The 19,645-nt window shown below is 42.1% G+C and overlaps 1 protein-coding gene across 2 annotated transcripts in view; it reads left to right on the forward strand.

Moving 5' to 3' along the window:
• Positions 1 to 269: 269 nt before the first annotated feature.
• Positions 270 to 19,645, forward strand: part of SLC35F4 (solute carrier family 35 member F4) — a 285,938-nt gene continuing 266,562 nt past the window's right edge. For both annotated transcript variants that reach the window (XM_010341053.3, XM_003930487.3), the window contains exon 1: positions 270 to 644. In XM_010341053.3, the coding sequence (XP_010339355.3) occupies positions 542 to 644 (103 nt within the window). In that variant the 5' untranslated portion in view covers positions 270 to 541. The remainder of the gene's footprint in view (positions 645 to 19,645) is intronic.

A 19,645-nucleotide genomic window follows, 5' to 3' on the forward strand; every position in this document is an offset into this window, starting at 1 on the left:
CGGAGCGACGGTGTTAATTTCTCCCATTAACAGCTATGAGTCCCTCTTGGGTTTCTCCCACCCCCAACACGCCTCTCTGAGCCCCTGGCCACGGGGGCCGTCTCTTCTCCTCCCGCGCCCCTAGACCAAACATCCCTTACATCAGGTGGGGTTGGGGGGTCTACTCTTCGGGAAGGAGCGCGCAAGGGTTAATGATGAAAGCTGGCGACCAGGTGGGGCGCCCACACCCGCCCCCGGCCACGGTGGGCGTCGGAGGTGAGGGGGCGCTCTTCGGGCAGCAGTGCTCCGGGTGGCGGGCGGGAGAGCTGCCAGGCTGACAGAGAGGCCGGCCCGAGTGGGGGCCGCTCCGTCGCCGCCGCCACCGCCGCCGCCGCTGCTGTGATGCGGAGCCGGTGCTGCGCCGGGCGGTGGAGTCAGAGCCCCGGCGCGGGAGCACGAGCTGCAACATCAGCACCAGCGGCGGCGGCACCTGCACCAGCTCGCAGGCCCGGCGCTGTGCTCTCCGCCCCGCCGCCCCCGGGGCCGCCGCCCCGTGCTCTCTATGGATGTCAAGGCGGCCCCCAACGGGGTGGCCACTATCGAGGACCGGATCCTGCGGATCACCGGCTACTATGGCTATTACCCAGGTTACTCCAGCCAGAAAAGTAAGACGCCGTGGGGCTGCCCTGCGTGAGGCGGGGAAGGGAGGTGGGCGCGCAGTGGTGCCGCGGGGCTGCGGACGGGCGGGCGGGGGGCGGGCGAGCGGTCCGGACACCTGCAGCCCTGCAGGAGCTGTCAACGCCGCCTTACTGGCGGCGGGGACCCGGGGAGCAAAAAGTACGTCCGCTGTCCTCGGTGCTGAACCGTGGGAGAGCAAAAGGCCCGGTTGGGTGCGTCCAGGAGTTTGGAAACAGTCGTGGTCCTTGGGGGAGGCGCGAAGGGGTCCCGGTGAGCGCTTCTGACCGCCGTCGGCCGACTCACCCTTGTGGATTTACGCTCGGAGAAAGCTAACATGGCTGTTCACTTAGCGGAAAGTCAGCCTTAGGGGCTGTATGCCCCGAAAGCTCCTACTGAGTGCCAGGCTGTGTGCGGGGCGCTGGAGACGAAGGCTGGGGAGACTCGGGGGTGAGGCTGGCAGGGGCGGCCGACCCAGACGTGGGTCCCGGCGCTGGCGGGGTCAGCTCGTTCACTCCGGGCTGTTGAGACGCTGCCAGCGCGGGAGTTACTCCGGTTACAGCGCCTTTAGGAGGTTCTTCAACCTGGACAGAGAAAAGGACCTGCTCGGGTCTCTGAGCCCCAGAGCTTGGAGCCAGAGACCCGGGTAACAGACTGGGGGCGTAGGGGGGTGGTCTGAGAGGGGGAGGCGACAGGGCCATCCGTCCCCGCGGCACGTCGCGGCCACCTCTGAGCCCCAGGAAGCTGTTCTGTTTGGTCCCGGCTTTCTTCCAGCTAAGCGAGGTCATGCGGCGTGGATGCTTTCACGTTTCTGGACCAGTTTTGGTGGGAGGCCTATGAGGTGTACTCTGCTGGAAGTCACCCTCCCCAAATACACAAACCCACTAGCTATATTTGCTGGGATTAGTTCTACCAGCGACTGAAGTGCAGTTCATTTTTCTCCGAATTGGAGTTGTAGCTGCAGTTCAGTTTCTATGCAGGTGCAGGTGGGTCTTCGCTTTTTTTTTTTTTTTTTTTTTTTTTTTTTAATCAATGCGTTTCTGTCGCAGTAGATGGAGCTTAATTGATGTTTTTACCATTATTTTTGTCAGAAGCTTTGGAAGCTCCTAGATGCGTTTCTGATTGGTATTTTTCTGTGACATTTTGGGGTGCAATCAACATTACAGTTTCTGCGAAGCATGCGACTCACAAAAATTACAGAACAAAGACAAGAAAACACTATTTTTCATGTAACTTTCTCCTCTACCATGCTTCCTCTCTATTGAATAATAATTCAAGAGCTTTGTTTCATGGGCTGTTCTCACACAGATATTTTCTAGTTCTAGATTTCATTTGGTTTCAGAAAAGGCCTATCTGATTTCGATGGTTTCTGTCTAGTTGTTTTTAGCATTAGGAGCTTATTCATTTTCCATACAAAAGTAATTATATAGTGTTAGAATTTTCTGGAAAGAAAATAATACGCTGTGGAATGCTCTTTGAAGTCTCTGTACTATACACTCAAAAACTTTCTCTCACTCTCTCTCTCTCTCTCTCTCTTTGTTTGTTGGCAAAGGATTTCTTTTTTAACCCTGGAAATGTAAGTGAAGGAACTAATATACCTTGTGGAAATTACTTGACTTTCCCTTTTGAATATTTTAATTAGGAACCATGGGAATTTTTGTGGCTTAGAGAACATAGAAGCTGTGTGTGAAATTGCAAGACTCAGGGTAGTTTATTATTGTAATTTTTATGACAATGGAAGTTTTGTTAACAATGAACAACCCCAAAAATACTGCAAAAGTGACATTTTAAATAAGGACATGTTCATATTATATTTTTGTACTTGCTCAAATAGCTGCACATGCTTCATTTGCAATACAATAACAGGACAAAAAAAGGGAAGAGCACTGGCCAAGGCTATAACTGAAAGGCAAAAGGGATAAAGATTAATTTGGCAGGGTTGTTTCTGATGGGCACTTACCTAAGTTCAGACCATAGAGTCGAAAGAGTGAAGGCAGAGAATCTCACAAGAACAGAGAATTAAGTGATAGTCAGATAAATCTCAGGATACTCAAGCTTTCAGAAGTAGAGAAAGATTCTTATTTTTCACAGTGAGAGATTGAGAGAGGAGAAAGCTGGAGAAGGGCCAGGGAACTGAGCACCATGAAATAATCCTGTCCTAATGCAGGCTTCAACTAGTAAACAAACACACTGAAGCAAACCAGTACAATATGGTCAATTGATTTGGCTGTTACAGGGAATGAGCAACAGCTTAGGGGAAGTCTGGAAAAATAATACTTAAGAAAAGGCTACAGTGATGACTATATAATATGTAAAGGCAAAGTGGCTTTCTTATTTTCTGTCTGATTACATATGAGGGATAGCTATGCCATTTACCAAGATAGATGGGGACTTACCTCTAAGAAAATGCATTCAAGATCAAGCCTTCTGTTAACGCATCCTGCTGTTTGCTTGTGCCTTGTCCACGAAAATAGTAGTCAGGCTGATGGAAAAAACAACAACAACAACAACAACAACAAAAAACCCAAAAACCAAAAAAACAAATATAATAGAATTCAGAGAAAAAAAGGTACTTTACTGGGCAATTGGCCATTTGTTTTATTTATCCTGTTCAATTAATGAACACTTATTGAATAAATATAAGCAAGATATCTGGACACAAGGATGATTAAAGGTGGGTGCAGTGGCTCATGTTTGTAATCCTAGCACTTTGGGAGGCCAAGGCGAGATGATTGGTTGAAGTCAGGAGTTCAAGACCAACCTGGCCAATGTAGTGAAACCCTGTTTCTATATATATTTAGACATGTTTTTAAAAAGATGATTAATGCGCCAGGCACGGTGGCTCAAGCCTGTAGTCCCAGCACTTTGGGAGGCCGAGGCGGGTGGATTACGAGGTCAAGAGATCGAGACCATCCTGGTCAACATGGTGAAACCCCGTCTCTACTAAAAATACAAAACATTAGCTAGGCATGGTGGCGCACGCCTGTAATCCCAGCTACTCAGGAGGCTGAGGCAGGAGAATTGCCTGAACCCAGGAGGCAGAGGTTGCGGTGAGCCGAGATCGCACCATTGCACTCCAGCCTGTGTAACAAGAGCGAAACTCCGTCTCAAAAAAAAAAAAAAAAAAAGATGATTAATGCATAGTATGGTTACTTAGGTGGGAGAATAGATTTATTTATTCAAGAAGTGCTAATTAAGGACCTCCTACATATCAGGAGTACATCAATGAGCAAAACAGACAAAAATATTTTCCTTTTAAACAAGACAGGAAACAAATGAACAAATACATAAATTATTGAGTATATTTCAAGGTGATAAGTCCCTTTTGAAAAATTACAACACGATAAAAAGGATAAGATATTGTGGGGGTAGAGACTGTCACAATTTTAAATAGGCTCACCAGGAAAGTCCTCATCGAGGAAGTAATAATGGAGCAAATACCTGAAGGATGTGAGGGAGTTCAACATGTGGACATCCAGAAGAAGATATTCTGGGCAGTGGGAAGAGCTAGTGCAAAGCTCTGAGACAGAGTGCAACTGGCATGCTGGGGAAACAGCAGGGAGGCCTGCATGACTGAAGTGGGGTGAACGATTGGGAAAGTGGTTGGCAATGAGGTCACTGAGGATCCAGGAATGAGGTAAAGGATGGCCTTAGAGGTCATTGTCAATCCTTTGGCTAGTATTCGGAATGAAATGAGCCTTTGAAGAGTTTTGAGAGAAGAGTGATGTGACTTGACTTACCTTACACAAAGATCAGTCTCACTGCTATACTGGGACAGGTTGAAAACACCTAATTAGTATGTTATTGTGATAACTTAGGTGAGAGATGATGGTGGCTTGAACCAGAGTGGTAGCAGTAGAGAAAGAGAAAGCTGGTTGGAGTCTGCATATATTTGAAATTAGAGCCAATAGGGTACCCCGATAGATTGGATATGGTATTTGCAAGAAAGAGAGGAGTAAAAAATGACTCCGCCTTTTCTGGTTTGACTGATTTTGAGTTGTCATCAGCTGAAGTATGAAAGGTTTCAAGGTAGAGAAACTTTGGAAAGGGGTTGGGGTGGATTGACAGGGGATAAAGATAACATTTTAGAGATGCTAAATGTAATTGGAGATGGAGAGTAAGCTTAGAGTTCAGAGTAGATGCCTGATTGGAGATATAAATTAAGGATTTGCCAATACCTTGGTGGTATTTAAAGCCTAAGACTGGATGAAATCTCTGAAGAATAAATGCAAATAGAGAAGAGAAGAGGAAGAAGGATTGAATTTTGAGGCACTTTGACATTAAGAGGTTCAGGAGAAGAGAAACTATCAAAGGAGACCAGGAAGGAGCATCCAGGGAGATAGGAAAACCAGGAACATGTGATACCCTGGAAGCCAGTACATCAAGAGTTTTAGGTGGAAGAGATTCGCTGAGTCCAATGCTATTGAAAGGTCAAGTAAAATGAAGACTGATTGAATTTGATAATTGAAGGTCATTGGTGATCTTGACAAGAATGTTGACAAGAGCACATAAGGTTGGATAAAATAGATTAGAATGTGTGTAAGAGAGAATTGGAGGGAAGAATTGGCACCTGTGAGTATAGATGACTCTGCAAAGATTTTTGTGCAAAGGGGAGCAGAAGAAATGGAGAAAGCAGGCTCAAGAAAGTTTTTTTTTTTCTTTAAAGCTGGGAGAAATAAGCATGTTTGCATGCAAATGACAGTGCTTCAATAGAGAAAGAAAAATTAATGAAGTTCGAGAGATAGGATATAGAAACCTTGCACAAGGGAAGGGACATTGCTATAGATGGGAACATGGATATAGGGTAAGGTGTGTGTGGGGGAGGCTCGGGAAGGTGTGTAACTGAGATGATGGGCATCTGTTGAGGTTCTCCCTTGGCTACTTTAGTTTTCTCCAGGTAGGAAGCAAAATCATCAAATGAGAGTGAGGATGGTGGAGGATATGGTAGAGGCTGGAGGAAACAGAAAGTGTGAATAGTTAAACAGGGAGAGTGAATGGACTGGGGAAGTGCACTAAGGTCTGGTAACCTTAGGATCCATTTAAAGCTTTTGCTCGCAAATTTAAAGTGAGAGCAGTCAGTAGGTTGGCTCATTCACTAACACAGTAAAAGCATGGAGTGAGTAATGATAAGGATATAACCAGAGTTACAGATTATCCAATAGGTATTAAAAAATAGGGACAAGGGAGTTGTATTATCATAATGATTGATCATGGAATTTAAACCTGGTAAGCAGAGAAGATAGAAAATCTAGATAATTAAGGACAGTGAACAGATGGTAGGTTCAGTGAATTAGAGGTCTCAGGAGGATCAATGTTTTATTGTATTCCATTATTGGTATTTTTGGGGTATTCTTTTTTGTGTGTTTGTATAGGGATTGGAAATTGATTATAGCCTTAAATCTGCCAGCAACTGGCTCTGAGACCTGGGACACCTCTCTGTGGACATCGGTTTTCTTGTTTGCGAAAAGGAGAGTTGAAATCACTATTTTAGAACAGTCATGCAGTAGGTCACCTTTGACAGCTTTCAAAACAGTCCCACTTTCCTGGAAAAGTATCAGTAAAGGAGTACATTTCCTTCACCTCTCTTTACCCACTTTTGGCAAACAGTTGCCCCTCTTTGTTTTGTGCCTTTGTACCTGTTGGCCTTTTGTCTTTTGTATATCCCATTAGTGATCAGGTTCTATGATCGTTGGCTATTGGGAGCTGCAATTTGTAGGAAATATTTTTCCCTTTTACGATGATACCAGCTCTGGTATCCTCCCTGCTTCAAGGAGAACTCTACCTCCTTCTGGCTCTCTTGGCTTTCTGGGTGCTTGAATGGCTGCTATGACTTAGCATTTCCCAAGGTTCCAGCTTCAGCTGTCCTCTCACTTTCTGCTTTCCCTGAGTGAGCTCATTTAATCCCACGGCTTTACCATCTTTGCTGTGTCTGAATTTCTAGGCCCACTTTTTCTGAACCCACAACCATATTTGAAACTCCCTTCAGGCAATCTACCTGAATGTCCTCCGGAAATGTGATGCATAAAACCAAAATCATCATTCTGTCCTTAAAATGTGCCTTTTCCCTCTTAATATGCATTTCAGCTTCTAATATCTATATACAACCAATTGCCCAAGCCAGAAACTTTGAGTTATCCTCAACTTCTGCCCTTTCCCTTCGCCCTATAATCAGTTAATGAATCCTATCTATTCTACCGCAAATACGTGCTTTCCCATCCTGCGGTCACTGCCTTCTATCTATCACATCTTTCCCCAGCCTCGAGTCCTTCCAATCCAGCAAACACATCTTAAAAAATATTTACTTCCCCAAAGTGCAGATCTGTTCCTCTCACACCCCTGATCAAATACCTGAAGTAAATTTTCACTTTCTATGGAATAAAGTCCAAATTCCTTAGCATGCCGCAATCTGAACCAAGCTCATATTGTACTATTTTAGCACACATTTCTCCCCCTACACTACAATCCTCTAATTGCCTAAGTAATACATGCTTAATGCAGAAAATCTGGAAGGCACAGAGCAAAGAGAGATTAAGACAAAATTACTCATAATTCCACTACGAGAGGTGATTAGTGTTAACATTTTGTTATATATCCTTTCAGTCTTTTTTATACCCATGAACACATGCAAGTGGCTTTTATTTGGTACTGAACATTTAATCTCATTGGTCTATATTGTTTGTAATAACTTAAATTTTAGTATATGCATATAGTCTTCCACATATGCAAGCATTCTAATCTACTTCACCAATCACTAGTTGTTGAATTTTCTGTCAAACTTTTCCTTTTATTTATCTTGCACTCTCTCTGTTCCTCCCCTCCACCCCCTGTTTCTTTTTAAGAGATAGGGTCTTACTCTGTCACCCAGGCTGGGAGTGCAGTGGTGTAATCATAGCTTACTGCAGCCTGGAACTCCTGGGCAAAGCCATCCTCTCAACTTAGCCTCCTGAGTAAGACTGCAGGTGCGGACCACCACTTTCAGCTCATTGAAAACAATTATTTTTTTAGTAGCGGTCAGGTTTTGCTGTGTTGCCCAGGCTGGTCTCAAACTCCTGGCTTCAGCTGGTCCTCCCATCTTGGCCTCCCCAAGCACTGGGATTACAGGTGTGAGCTACTGCACTGGCCCAACTTTTCTTTTTGATCTTGTATCCCATATGGTCTTGCACACCCTGATTACAGTCTCATCATGCAGCTCACTGTTTTAATGACATTCTTGTGCCCATGCTCTTTTGCTTCTCAGTGCTTTATTGCACTTTGGTCGCAGTGCTCCCTCTCTTTCTGTGTCTCCTTCCTCACCCTGCAGAAAGCTCCTATTTATCTTTAGAAATGCAGTTTAAATGTGCTGTCCTCTGTAAAGCTTCCCAAATGCCCCAGGCTGGTTAATCTTCCCTCTGTGCTCCTATAAAGCTGTGTATTCACCTCTTCTCCAGCATTTAACACACTATTTTGGGCTTTTTTGCTTTGCACAAAACTATCTCACCCACAGAGCTTGGGGAGAGCAAGGGATTTATCTTTATTTATTTTATCTTAGGCAAAGTGGTATATTCTGTTGCTCCACAAAGTTTATTGTGTTAATGAATGAAATATTTAGTTCCATTTGAAGAAATTAGAGAGAGAATTATTTTCACACAGAAAAAGAAAGAGCACACGATGATAGTAGTGATTAGAAAAAAGAAAAAAATTACCAGCAGTGAATGAGTCAAATAGATGTACCTTTGAAGAATGGGAATACACTAAATGGTGTTTTATGATCATTTTACCTGTCTGGTTGTAACTTCTGCATTTGTGTGTTCTTACTTCATTCTTAAGATTTTCTGTGCTTCAATGGGGGAAAAGGCAATTTTTAAAAAGCACAGAGTAGTATAAAGTTACTAGAATCATAAGAAAGAAAATGTGATTTCTCCTTTTTCTTTTTTTGAAGTTGTTACCATTGGTCTTCCTGATACAGTATTAATGCCGTATAACTCTTATGTACTAGCTGGACCAAGTTATGAAATTCTCTATTACAAGTCAAACAAATGTAATAAATATCTATTTTTGTTCATATTCTGTTTATGTCCTAAGAATAAGCTTTGTGCTTCTTTATACATGAGAGGAAGTGTTTTGTAAACAGTTACACATAAGTACCATCAATATGTGGTTTTGAGAAGTATTTTGTAATATAGTTTTAAATTAAAGCATATAAGGTCTATGTTAATACTAAATATCATTGTATATGTTATTGATGTTAGATAGTGTGGTAGTTTTTACAGTGTTTATTCCGATGTGTATTTTGCATTTAAAATCTAAAATTACATATAAACTGGGTATTTGTAATGCAAAATACTACTTCTACTAGCTAATACTTGGATTAAACATTAAATTTCAGATGTACTTTCTTTCGAAAGCCTATCCAAGACCTGGTTTGTGGCTACAAGGTCTAATGCAAAGAGCACAAGCTTTGGCAACAGCAAGACCTAGGACTATACTCCTCCTATGCCATTTACTAGCCTTTTAAACTTGCGTAATCTCTCAGATCAATAATTTTCTTCCTATAAAATGGGAATAATAATAGTTGCCTCACAGGTAGTCGGGAGGATTATGTAAGATAATGTTTAACTGAGTGTCTGGAACAGCATCCAGTTCAATGTATGGAAGCTGTTATAATTAGGAGGAAATAAATAGAGTCAGTTTTATGACTTCAAAGTACCATGCTCACTTTTTGCTTGTAAGTAAATGGCTTACTACTTGCTTTTTTGTCATATCCATAATTGTGTTTTAAATTGTTGTTATTAAAAATTATGCTAAAGCAATGTTAAACACAAGTACAAATTGTCCAAGCTCACAGTGGTTTTTATTTTTGGTTGTTGCTTTCTACTCTTTACCAATTTCTGACTTGTCTGGCGCTAAAACAGAAAGGGACAATTCTACCTGGATTGACTCTTGGGATAGCTTATTTAAAATGGGCTGGACATAAAAAACGATGAGTTCATGTCCTTTGTAGGGACATGGATGAACCTGGAAACCATCATTCTCAGCAAACTGACACAAGAGCAGAAAATCAAACACTGCATGTTCTCACTCATAGGCAGGTGTTGAACAATGAGAACACATGGACACAGGGAGGGGAGCATCACACACTGGGGCTGTTGGGGGGAAATAGGGGAGGGACAGTGGGAGGTGGGGAGTTGGGGAGAGAGAGCATGGGGAGAAATGCCAGATATAGGTGACGGGGAGGAAGGCAGCAAATCACACTGCCACGTGTGTTCTTCACATGTACCCCAAAACCTACAATGCAATAAAAAAATAAAAATAAAAATAAAAAATAAAATGGGCTGGAAGCCATCTGTGATGAAGTGATTCCAAATGGGCTGAACCAAAAGAGGTGAGGGAAATCTACAGCCAGTGAGTGCAGGATGAGTCTACATGTCTGCAGATGCAGGTACTCCAGCACCAAAGTAGGGTGAAGTTGGGAGAGAGGTAGCAGAAAAAGGTGGAATCTCAGCTGAAGATAGCTTGGGTGGGCTGTGGCAAAGATGGAACAGCAAGGGCAAACAGGTGGGGAGGAAATAAAGGCTGAGGGTTAATCTGGGAATAGTCCTTTGGAAGCAGCATTGTTCCTTTCATACATGGAGTGTTAAAGAGACAGTTCTTTTTTTAGCTATGTATGTAGCCATAAATGTAACAGACAGGCTATTTTATGTTCTTCTTTACAAAATATATCATTATATTATAAACACATTTGCATATTTCTACATAGCCTTTGGAGTTATGGTTTTTTTTAAAAATTATAAGGCATTTAATAACTTCCAGACACAGAGAAATACAAATAAAAAGGAAAATAATCTTGTTATCCTAACATAAGTATGGTTATTTTGGTTGATTTCTTTCCAGTTTTGGCATACAGGACTTTACTTCTTGATTTTTGAGAAATATAAGCAGTGGTGCAGTTATAATACAATTCTGTGTCCTGCTTTTTTTCCCACCTAACATTTCAGGATAAGCATTTTTCATTTGTTTTCATTTTTCTGCTTTGAGAGGCTGGAATTGGATTCTCCTTTCAAAGATCTTGGCTTAGAGAATTTGGCAAGCTGGTTCTATGCCATTTGAGACTGAGTAAAATGGAAAGATGTGGAGTATTAGTGATGGTTTATTTGGTTCCTAGTTACAAGACTCTACTTGAACTGGCTTAAGCAAAATGGAAGCTATTGAAAAGACACCGGGGAGTCTCTCAAGGGTTTGAAAAGGAGGGATAAAATGGTGTAGGCTGAAATCAGGTCCTGGGGGGCTGTGGGGAAAACAGGAAGCCTCCTTTCTCTTGTCTTTCATCTCTTTTTCTCTGGCACATGCTCCCCATTCTTGTCTGTTGCTTTAGGCTGGCTTTCTCTATTTCCTTGTCCAAATGGTCAAAAATAGCTACTGCCAGCAGTTCCAGTGTTTACGTGTCCTCTATTCAAAAGAGCAGACAGATTGAGCGAGAATCTCTTACTTCTAAATCCAGATTCCTGGGGAAAGAGACGTTTTGGCCCAATTTATATGTCACACGCACACCCTTGATCCTATTGATGGTGGTGGTTTGCGGCAGGGTCAAGATTTTCAGTCATGGCTGCCAGAGGCCCTCTCCTGTAACCCTGTTGACTGCATGAGGGAAGAGATGATAGTTTAGAGAAACAGAGCAATTGGTTGGACAGTTAACTTAATAGCTATTTGGTTCACAGAACATTGCATATTTTCTTATATCAAATTACAGGCTTCAACCAAGATTCCATCTTTTCTTTCTTCTGGTCCTGATAGCCCTTGGAGTGAATCTAGATAATATTTAATGAACCTACAGATACTGTATAATTTTAGAAAATGAAAAAATCCAAGTGTCTGTTTAGAGTATACGTTCTTGAGAATTCTGTTTAAGAGTGCCCATGTAACACTGCAGACTACTCATTAAGCTTCATTGAAGTACCACTGGTCACTTCAAGTTTGGAAGACATATTTCTTTTTCTAGGTCAGATAGGGCAATACACCAGGTCTTTTAGGTTCAATGTACAGTAGTTGAGGATGACATTTAACATGGTATATTTAAATAGAGATTGAATATTACACAGTCCTGCAGCCTGAGATTTGCTGTATTTAGACCTAGGCTCATGACAAGACGGCACTAGTGAGGTGTCCGTAATGGTTTCATGGTCCTGAAAACCAGACATAATAAGAACTTTTTATGCCTCATGAAGCAGAGATCCCTAAGGCTGTTAGAGCCTGCACATTTTTCCTGCTAATACCTTACTAAGCTCCAGGTCATGTACCTTTGGTATCAATTTTGTGTTTTTTGTTGAAATCTATGTTCAATTATAGGCATTCTAGAGGACAGATCCAAATCTGGTGAGTTGGAGGCCATTGAGGCACCAGCTTCCCTGCTGGAGTTACAGTGACAGGGTCTGAAGAAGGAGTAAATGTATCTAAAACGACGTTATTATTCCCACAGACTTTTTGGAACGGAAGGGCTTAGAAGTTGAGAACTTTTTTAAAATTGTGAGTGCTTGACACTGGAGCTGCTTGGCCTGTTCCTTTCTAGTTCACATCCATGTAGCAACCATGATAATCTTTCAAAATCATCCATTGGATCATGCCATTCCTCTGGTTAACGTTGCTATTGGCCTCCCGCATCTCTTTGGAACACTATAAAACTCTGAATGCAGCTTGCAAGGTCTTAGATGGTCTGGTTCTCCAGGTGGCAACACCACACTTTCATGCTCTTTTTATGCTTTGGTTTTGCTGGTTCATGTTCCAGGCTCTTTCATTCCTCTAAGATGATGAACAAGCTCTCTTCTCTTCCTGGTGGTACTAGCTGTCTGGCCCCTCAACATTCCTCAGGTCTCATGTTAAGTGCCACCAACTCTGAGAGCCCTTTCCAACTTTGCACCTCTATCATCTCATGTACTTTTTCTTTATAGCGCTTAGTGCAATTTATGTTCACTTTTGTGACTGTTTAATGCTTTTCTGCCAATTATACTCTTAGTATCTCTAAAGGGAGGTAGGGATTTATTTTGTTCAGCACAGTATGACCAGCACAAAGAATAGTGCCTGGGCACTCCATAAATATTGGCTGGGTGAGTGATTAAGCCTTGTTGAAAATGTCAAATAGACTTTTTTTCCCCAAGAAAATATTTTTATTTGGAATATTTTTTAAATTTTCAGAAAAGTTGCAATGATAATACAGAGAGTACTCATAACACCTCCCTCAGCTTCCTCACTCAGTTAACGCTTTTTATTACCATGGTATATTTGTCAAAAATGAAGAAACCAACACTGGTGCATTATTATTAATTAAACTCTAGATTTTATTTGGATTTCACCGGTTTTTCCATTAAGGTTCTCATTCTGTTCTAAGACCCAATCCACAGTACCAGATTGTCATGTCTCTCAGGTAGGCTTTTAAAGCATTGAACTTGAAAAGTTCAATTTTATAGGAACTTCCTGACACACATTTTAGGGCTTAGATCAGATCACATTTGAAAATTTAACTGCTAGTTTTCAAAGTGACTAAGAATTAAATTGATGTTTGTTGACTTGACATCATAATTGCATTCTAGTTTAGAGACTGTTTTACAGTGTGTAACAGTGGTTTCTAGCATTTCTATGTATAACATGTTGCAGATACAGAAACCTTTGAAAATCTGATCTATGAACTACTCCCCTATCCCTCAAATGCACACATACACTAACATTTTCATGTAGTTTATTACACTAGAAATTTACTTCACAAGTACAGACTATAAAATGATAATTCCACTGAGTTTTACTTTTTTTTTAATGTCACGATCATTTATGTAAAATGTAATGGTAATATCTAGAAGATGGAATAATTTAAATTTGTTAAAATAAAAGTGAACTTTAGTTTTATTTAAAAGTAAACTTTAGTAAGAAAGCTCTTGTGACTAATAAAAAGCTAAAATTGTGCCGTGGTCTTAGACATGACAAGTGTAGCTCATCTGACATCCAATTGACTTCAGTGTGCTGGAAGTCTTTTTTTTTTTTTTCTTCTTTTTTTTTAAATTGCATTTTAGGTTTTGGGGTACATGTGATGAACATGCAAGATTGTTGCATAGGTACACACATGGCAGTGTGGTTTGCTGCCTTCCATCCCCTCACCTGTATCTGTCATTTCTCCCCATGCTACCTCTTCCCACCTCCCCACCCCCCGCCCCTCCCCCATTTCCCCCCAACGGACCCCAGTGTGTAGTGCTCCCCTCCCTGTGTCCATGTGTTCTCATTGTTCAACACCCACCTATGAGTGAGAATATACGGTGTTTGATTTTCTGCTCTTGTGTCAGTTTGCTGAGAATGATGGTTTTGAGGTTCATCCATGTCCCTACAAAGGACGTGAACTCATCGTTTTTGATGGCTGCGTAATATTCCATGGTGTATATGTACCACATTTTCCCTATCCAGTCTATCATCGTTGGGCATTTGGGTTGGTTCCAGGTCTTTGCTATTGTAAACAGTGCTGCAATGAACATTCGTGTGCACGTGTCCCTGTAGTAGAATGATTTATAATCCTTTGGATATATACCCAGTAATGGGATTGCTGGGTCAAATGGGATTTCTATTTTTAGGTCCTTGAGGAATCGCCACACTGTCTTCCACAATGGTTTAATTAATTTACATTCCCACCAACAGTGTAAAAGTGTTCCTATTTCTCCACATCCTCTCCAGCATCTGTTGTTTCCCGATTTTTTAATGATCGCCATTCTAACTGGTGTAAGATGGTATCTCAATGTGGTTTTGATTTGCATTTCTCTGATGACCAGTGATGATGAGCATTTTTTCATATGTTTGTTGGCCTCCTGTATGTCTTCTTTTGTAAAGTATCTGTTCATATCCTTCGCCCATTTTTGAATGGGCTTGTTTGTTTTTTTCTTGTAGATCTGCTTTAGTTCTTTGTAAATTCTGGATATCAGCCCCTTGTCAGATGGGTAGGCTGCAAAAATTTTTTCCCATTCTGTTGGTTGCCGATTCACTCTACTGACTGTTTCTTTTGCCGTGCAGAAGCTGTGGAGTTTGATTAGGTCCCATTTGTCTATTTTGGCTTTTGTTGCCATTGCTTTTGGTCATGAAGTCCTTGCCTACACCTATGTCCTGAATGGTTTTGCCTAGATTTTCTTCTAAGGTTTTTATGGTATTAGGTCTGATATTTAAGTCTTTAATACATCTGGAGTTAATTTTGGTGTAAGGTGTCAGGAAGGGGTCCTGTTTCTGCTTTCTGCACATGGCTAGCCAGTTTTCCCAACACCATTTATTAAACAGGGAGTCCTTTCCCCATTGCTTGTTTTTGTCAGGTTTGTCGAAGATCAGATGGTTGTGGGTATGTTGTATTTCCTCTGAAGCCTCTGTTCTGTTCCATTGGTCTATATCTCTGTTTTGGTACCAGTACCATGCTGTTTTGATTACTGTAGCCTTGTAGTATAGTTTGAAGTCCGGTAGTGTGATGCCTCCTGCTTTGTTCTTTTTGCTTAGAATTGACTTGGCTATGCGGGCTCTCTTTTGGTTCCATATGAAGTTTAAGGTGTTTTATTCCAGTTCTGTGAAGAAGGTCATTGGTAGCTTGATGGGAATAGCATTGAATCTGTAAATTACTTTGGGCAGTATGGCCATTTTCACGATGTTGATTCTTCCTAACCATGAACATGGAATGTTTCTCCATCTGTTTGTATCCTCTCTTATTTCGTTGAGCAATGGCTTGTAGTTCTCCTTGAAGAGGTCCTTTACGTTCCTTGTCAGTTGTATTCCTAGGTACTTTATTCTCTTTGTAGCAATTGTGAATGGCAGTTCGTTCTTGATTTGGCTCTCTTGAAGTCTATTACTGGTGTATAGGAATGCTTGTGATTTTTGCACGTTGATTTTGTATCCTGAGACTTTGCTGAAGTTGTTTATCAGTTTCAGGAGATTTTGGGCTGAGATGATGGGGTCTTCCAGATATACAATCATGTCATCTGCAAATAGAGACAAGTTGATTTCCTCCTTTCCAATTTGGATACCCTTTATTTCTTTTTCTTGCCTGATTGCTCTGGCTAGAATTTCCAGTACTATATTGAATAGGAGTGGTGAGAGAGGGCATCCTTGTCTAGTGCCAGATTTCAAAGGGAATGCTTCCAGTTTTTGCCCATTCAGTATGATATTGGCTGTTGGTTTGTCATAAATAGCTTTTATTGTTTTGAGATACGTTCCATCAATACCTAGTTTATTGAGGGTTTTTAGCATAAAGGGTTGTTGAATTTTGTCAAAAGCCTTCTCTGCATCAATTGAGATAATCATGTGGTTTTTGTCTTTGGTTCTGTTTATGTGGTGAATTACGTTTATGGACTTGCGTATGTTGAACCAGCCTTGCGTCCCCGGGATGAATTCTACTTGATCATGGTGGATGAGCTTTTTGATATGCTGTTGCAATCGGTTTGCCAGTATTTTATTGAAGATTTTTGCATCTATGTTCATCATGGATATTGGCCTGAAATTTTCTTTTCTTGTTGAGTCTCTGCCGGGTTTTGGTATCAGGATGATGTTTGTCTCGTAAAATGATTTGGGAAGGATTCCCTCTTTTTGGATTGTCTGGAATAGTTTCAGAAGGAATGGTATCAGCTCCTCTTTGTATGTCTGGTAGAATTCAGCTGTGAACCCATCTGGACCTGGGTTTTTTTTGGGTGGTAGGCTCTTTATTGCTGCCTCGACTTCAGACCATGTTATTGGTCTATTCAGGGTTTCAGCTTCTTCCAGGTTTAGGCTTGGGAGGATGCAGGTGTCCAGGAATTTATCCATTTCTTCCAGGTTTACTAGTTTATGTGCATAGAGTTGTTTGTAATAATCTCTGATGATGGTTTGTATTTCTGTGGAATCTGTGGTGATATCCCCTTTATCGTTTTTTATTGCATCAATTTGGTTATTCTCTCTTTTCTTTTTTATTAATCTGGCTAGTGGTCTGTCTATTTTGTTGATCTTTTCGAAAAACCAGCTCCTGGATTTATTGATTTTTTGAAGAGTTTTTTGTGTCTCTATTTCCTTCAGTTCTGCTCTGATCTTAGTTATTTCCTGTCTTCTGCTAGGTTTTGAGTTTTTTTGATCTTGCTCCTCTAGCTCTTTCAATTTTGATGATAGGGTGTCAATTCTCGATCTCTCCTTTCTTCTCATGTGGGCACTCATTGCTATATATTTTCCTCTAGAGACTGCTTTAAATGTGTCCCAGAGATTCTGGTATGTTGTGTCTTCGTTCTCATTGGTTTCGAAGAACATCTTTATTTCTGCCTTCATTTCATTGTTTATCCAGTCAACATTCAAGAGCAAGTTGTTCAGTTTCCATGAAGCTGTGCGGTTCTGAGTTAGTTTCTGCATTCTGAGTTCTAACTCGATTGCACTGTGGTCTGAGAGACTGTTTGTTATGATTTCTTTTCTTTTGCATTTGCTGAGGAGTGATTTATTGCCAATTATGTGGTCAATTTTAGAGTAGGTGTGATGTGGTGCTGAGAAGAATGTATATTCTGTGGATTTGGGGTGGAGAGTTCTGTAAATGTCTATTAGGTTTGCTTGTTCCAGGTCTGTATTCAGGTCCTGGATATCCTTGTTGATTTTCTGTCTGGATGATCTGTCTGATATTGACAATGGGGTGTTAAAGTCTCCCACTATTATTGTGTGGGAGTCTAAGTCTCTTTGTAAGTCATTAAGAACTTGCCTTATGTATTTGGGTGCTCCTGTATTGGGTGCGTATATATTTAGGATCGTTAGCTCTTCTTGTTGCAGTGATCCTTTTACCATTATGTAATGTCCTTCTTTGTCTCTTTTGATCTTTGCTGCTTTAAAGTCTATTTTATCAGAGATGAGAATTGCAACTCCTGCCTTTTTTTGCTCTCCATTTGCTTGGTAGATCTTCCTCCATCCCTTTATTTTGAGCCTTTGTGTATCCTTGCATGTAAGATGGGTTTCCTGGATACAGCACACTGATGGGTTTTGGCTTTTTATCCAATTTGCCAGTCTGTGTCTTTTGATTGGGGCATTTAGTCCATTGACATTTAGGGATAGTATTGTTATGTGTGAATTTGATACTGTCATTTTGATGCTACCTGGCTGTTTTGTTGGTTAGTTGATGCAGATTCTTGATTGTGTTGATGCTCTTTTACCATTGGTGTGTTTTTGGAGTGGCTGGTACTGGTTGTTCCTTTATATGTGTAGAGCAGGTTTGGTGGTGATGAAATCTCTGAGTGCTTGCTTGTTCACAAAGGATTTTATTTTTCCTTCACTTATGAAGCTTAGTTTGGCTGGATAGGAGATTCTGGGTTGAAAGTTCTTTTCTTTAAGGATGTTGAATATTGGCCCCCAATCTCTTCTGGCTTGTAGGGTTTCTGCTGAGAGAGCTGCTGTGAGTCTAATGGGCTTCCCTTTGTGGGTCACCCGACCTTTCTCTCTGGCTGCCCTTAGCATTTTCTCTTTCATTTCAACCCTGGTGAATCTGACGATTATGTGCCTTGGGGTTGCTCTTCTTGAGGAATATCTTTGTGGTGTTCTCTGTATTTCCTGGATTTGAATATTGGTCTGCCTTGCTAGGTTGGGGAAGTTTTCCTGGATAATATCCTGAAGAGTATTTTCCAGCTTGGATTCATTCTCTTCATCACATTCAGGTACACCTATCAGACGTAGATTAGGTCTTTTCACATAGTCCCACATTTCTTGAAGATTTTGTTCATTCCTTTTTGCGCTTTTTTCTCTGTTCTTGCCTTCTCTTTTTATTTCATTGAGTTGATCTTCGACCTCTGATATCCTTTCTTCTGCTTGGTCAATTCGGCTGTTGAAGCTTGTGCATGCTTCACGAAGTTCTCGTGTTGCGTTTTTCAGCTCCATCAATTCACTTATACTCCTCTCTATGCTGTCCATTCTCGTCAGCAGTTCGTCCAACCTTTTTTCAAGGTTCCTATGTTCTTTGCGTTCGGTTAGAATATGTTCTTTTAGCTCACTGTAGTTTCTTACTACCCACCTTCTGAAGTCTGATTCTGTCATTTCATCACCCTCCTTCTCCATCCGGTCTGGTTCCCTTGCTGGTGAGGAGTTGTGATCCCTTTTAGGAGGAGAGGTGTTCTGGTTTCGGGAGTTTTCATCCTTTTTGCGCTGGTTTCTTCCCATTTTTGTGGGTTTATCCACCTGTTGTCTGTCTCTGTCCCAGGGAATTGGAGCTTTATGAGTTTCCGTTGCACTACTGCCTTTTTTGATTTTTCTTTCAGGTCGGACCTGCCCAGCTAGCAGCAGGCCTAGCCACTGCCTGCCCGCAGGGGCTTTGCTGAGCTGCTGTGGGCTCTGCCCAGCTGCCCTGAGCTCTTCCCTGTAGTCCTTTTTATATGGGCGTAGTTAGAACTGTCTCAGCAATGGTGGCCCCGCCTCTGTTATGGCGGACTCTCTCTGTTGTGGCAGGTTGCCTCGGCAACGGCGGGTTGCCTCGGCAACGGCAGCCTGCCTCCGTAGCGGTGGAGAGTCTCAGTAATGGCGGAAGCCCCTCCCCCACGGAGCGGGACCGTAGGGGTTCAGCTGTGCTTGGTTTGAAGGGCTCAACCCAGAGGGTTTCCAATTACTGTTTTTGTTTTTGTTGTTGTTGGGGGTGGAGGGGTGGGACCAACCGAGCCTGATCACCTGGCTTCCTGACCCAGAGTCTTTTCTTTTAAGTTGAACGACCCCGCGTTCTGGTCGCTTGTTGAAAAGGCGCCGGGATCTCCCGTGCTGCGAGTCACGGAGTCGGCTCGAACTGCGGCGCCGGCTCCTGGCGGATTTTTTGCCTAGGAATCGCCTGGCCTGGCTCGCTGTTTCAGATGAATGGGCTATTCTGCCGTCTCAGGGCTCTGCTCGCCAGCTAAGAGGGCTCCCAGACCAGTGGCTTTTGTACGGAGAACCGCAGCAACAGGGCGTGGTCACAGCAGCCGCGCGGGCGGAATCAGCCCCGCGGGGGCCAAAACAGCCGCACAGGCTGGGACTGCGACGCTGGCGACCCCTCTGC

Source organism: Saimiri boliviensis, chromosome 2 (assembly GCF_048565385.1).
Source record: "Saimiri boliviensis isolate mSaiBol1 chromosome 2, mSaiBol1.pri, whole genome shotgun sequence".
Lineage (NCBI taxonomy): Eukaryota > Metazoa > Chordata > Mammalia > Primates > Cebidae > Saimiri > Saimiri boliviensis.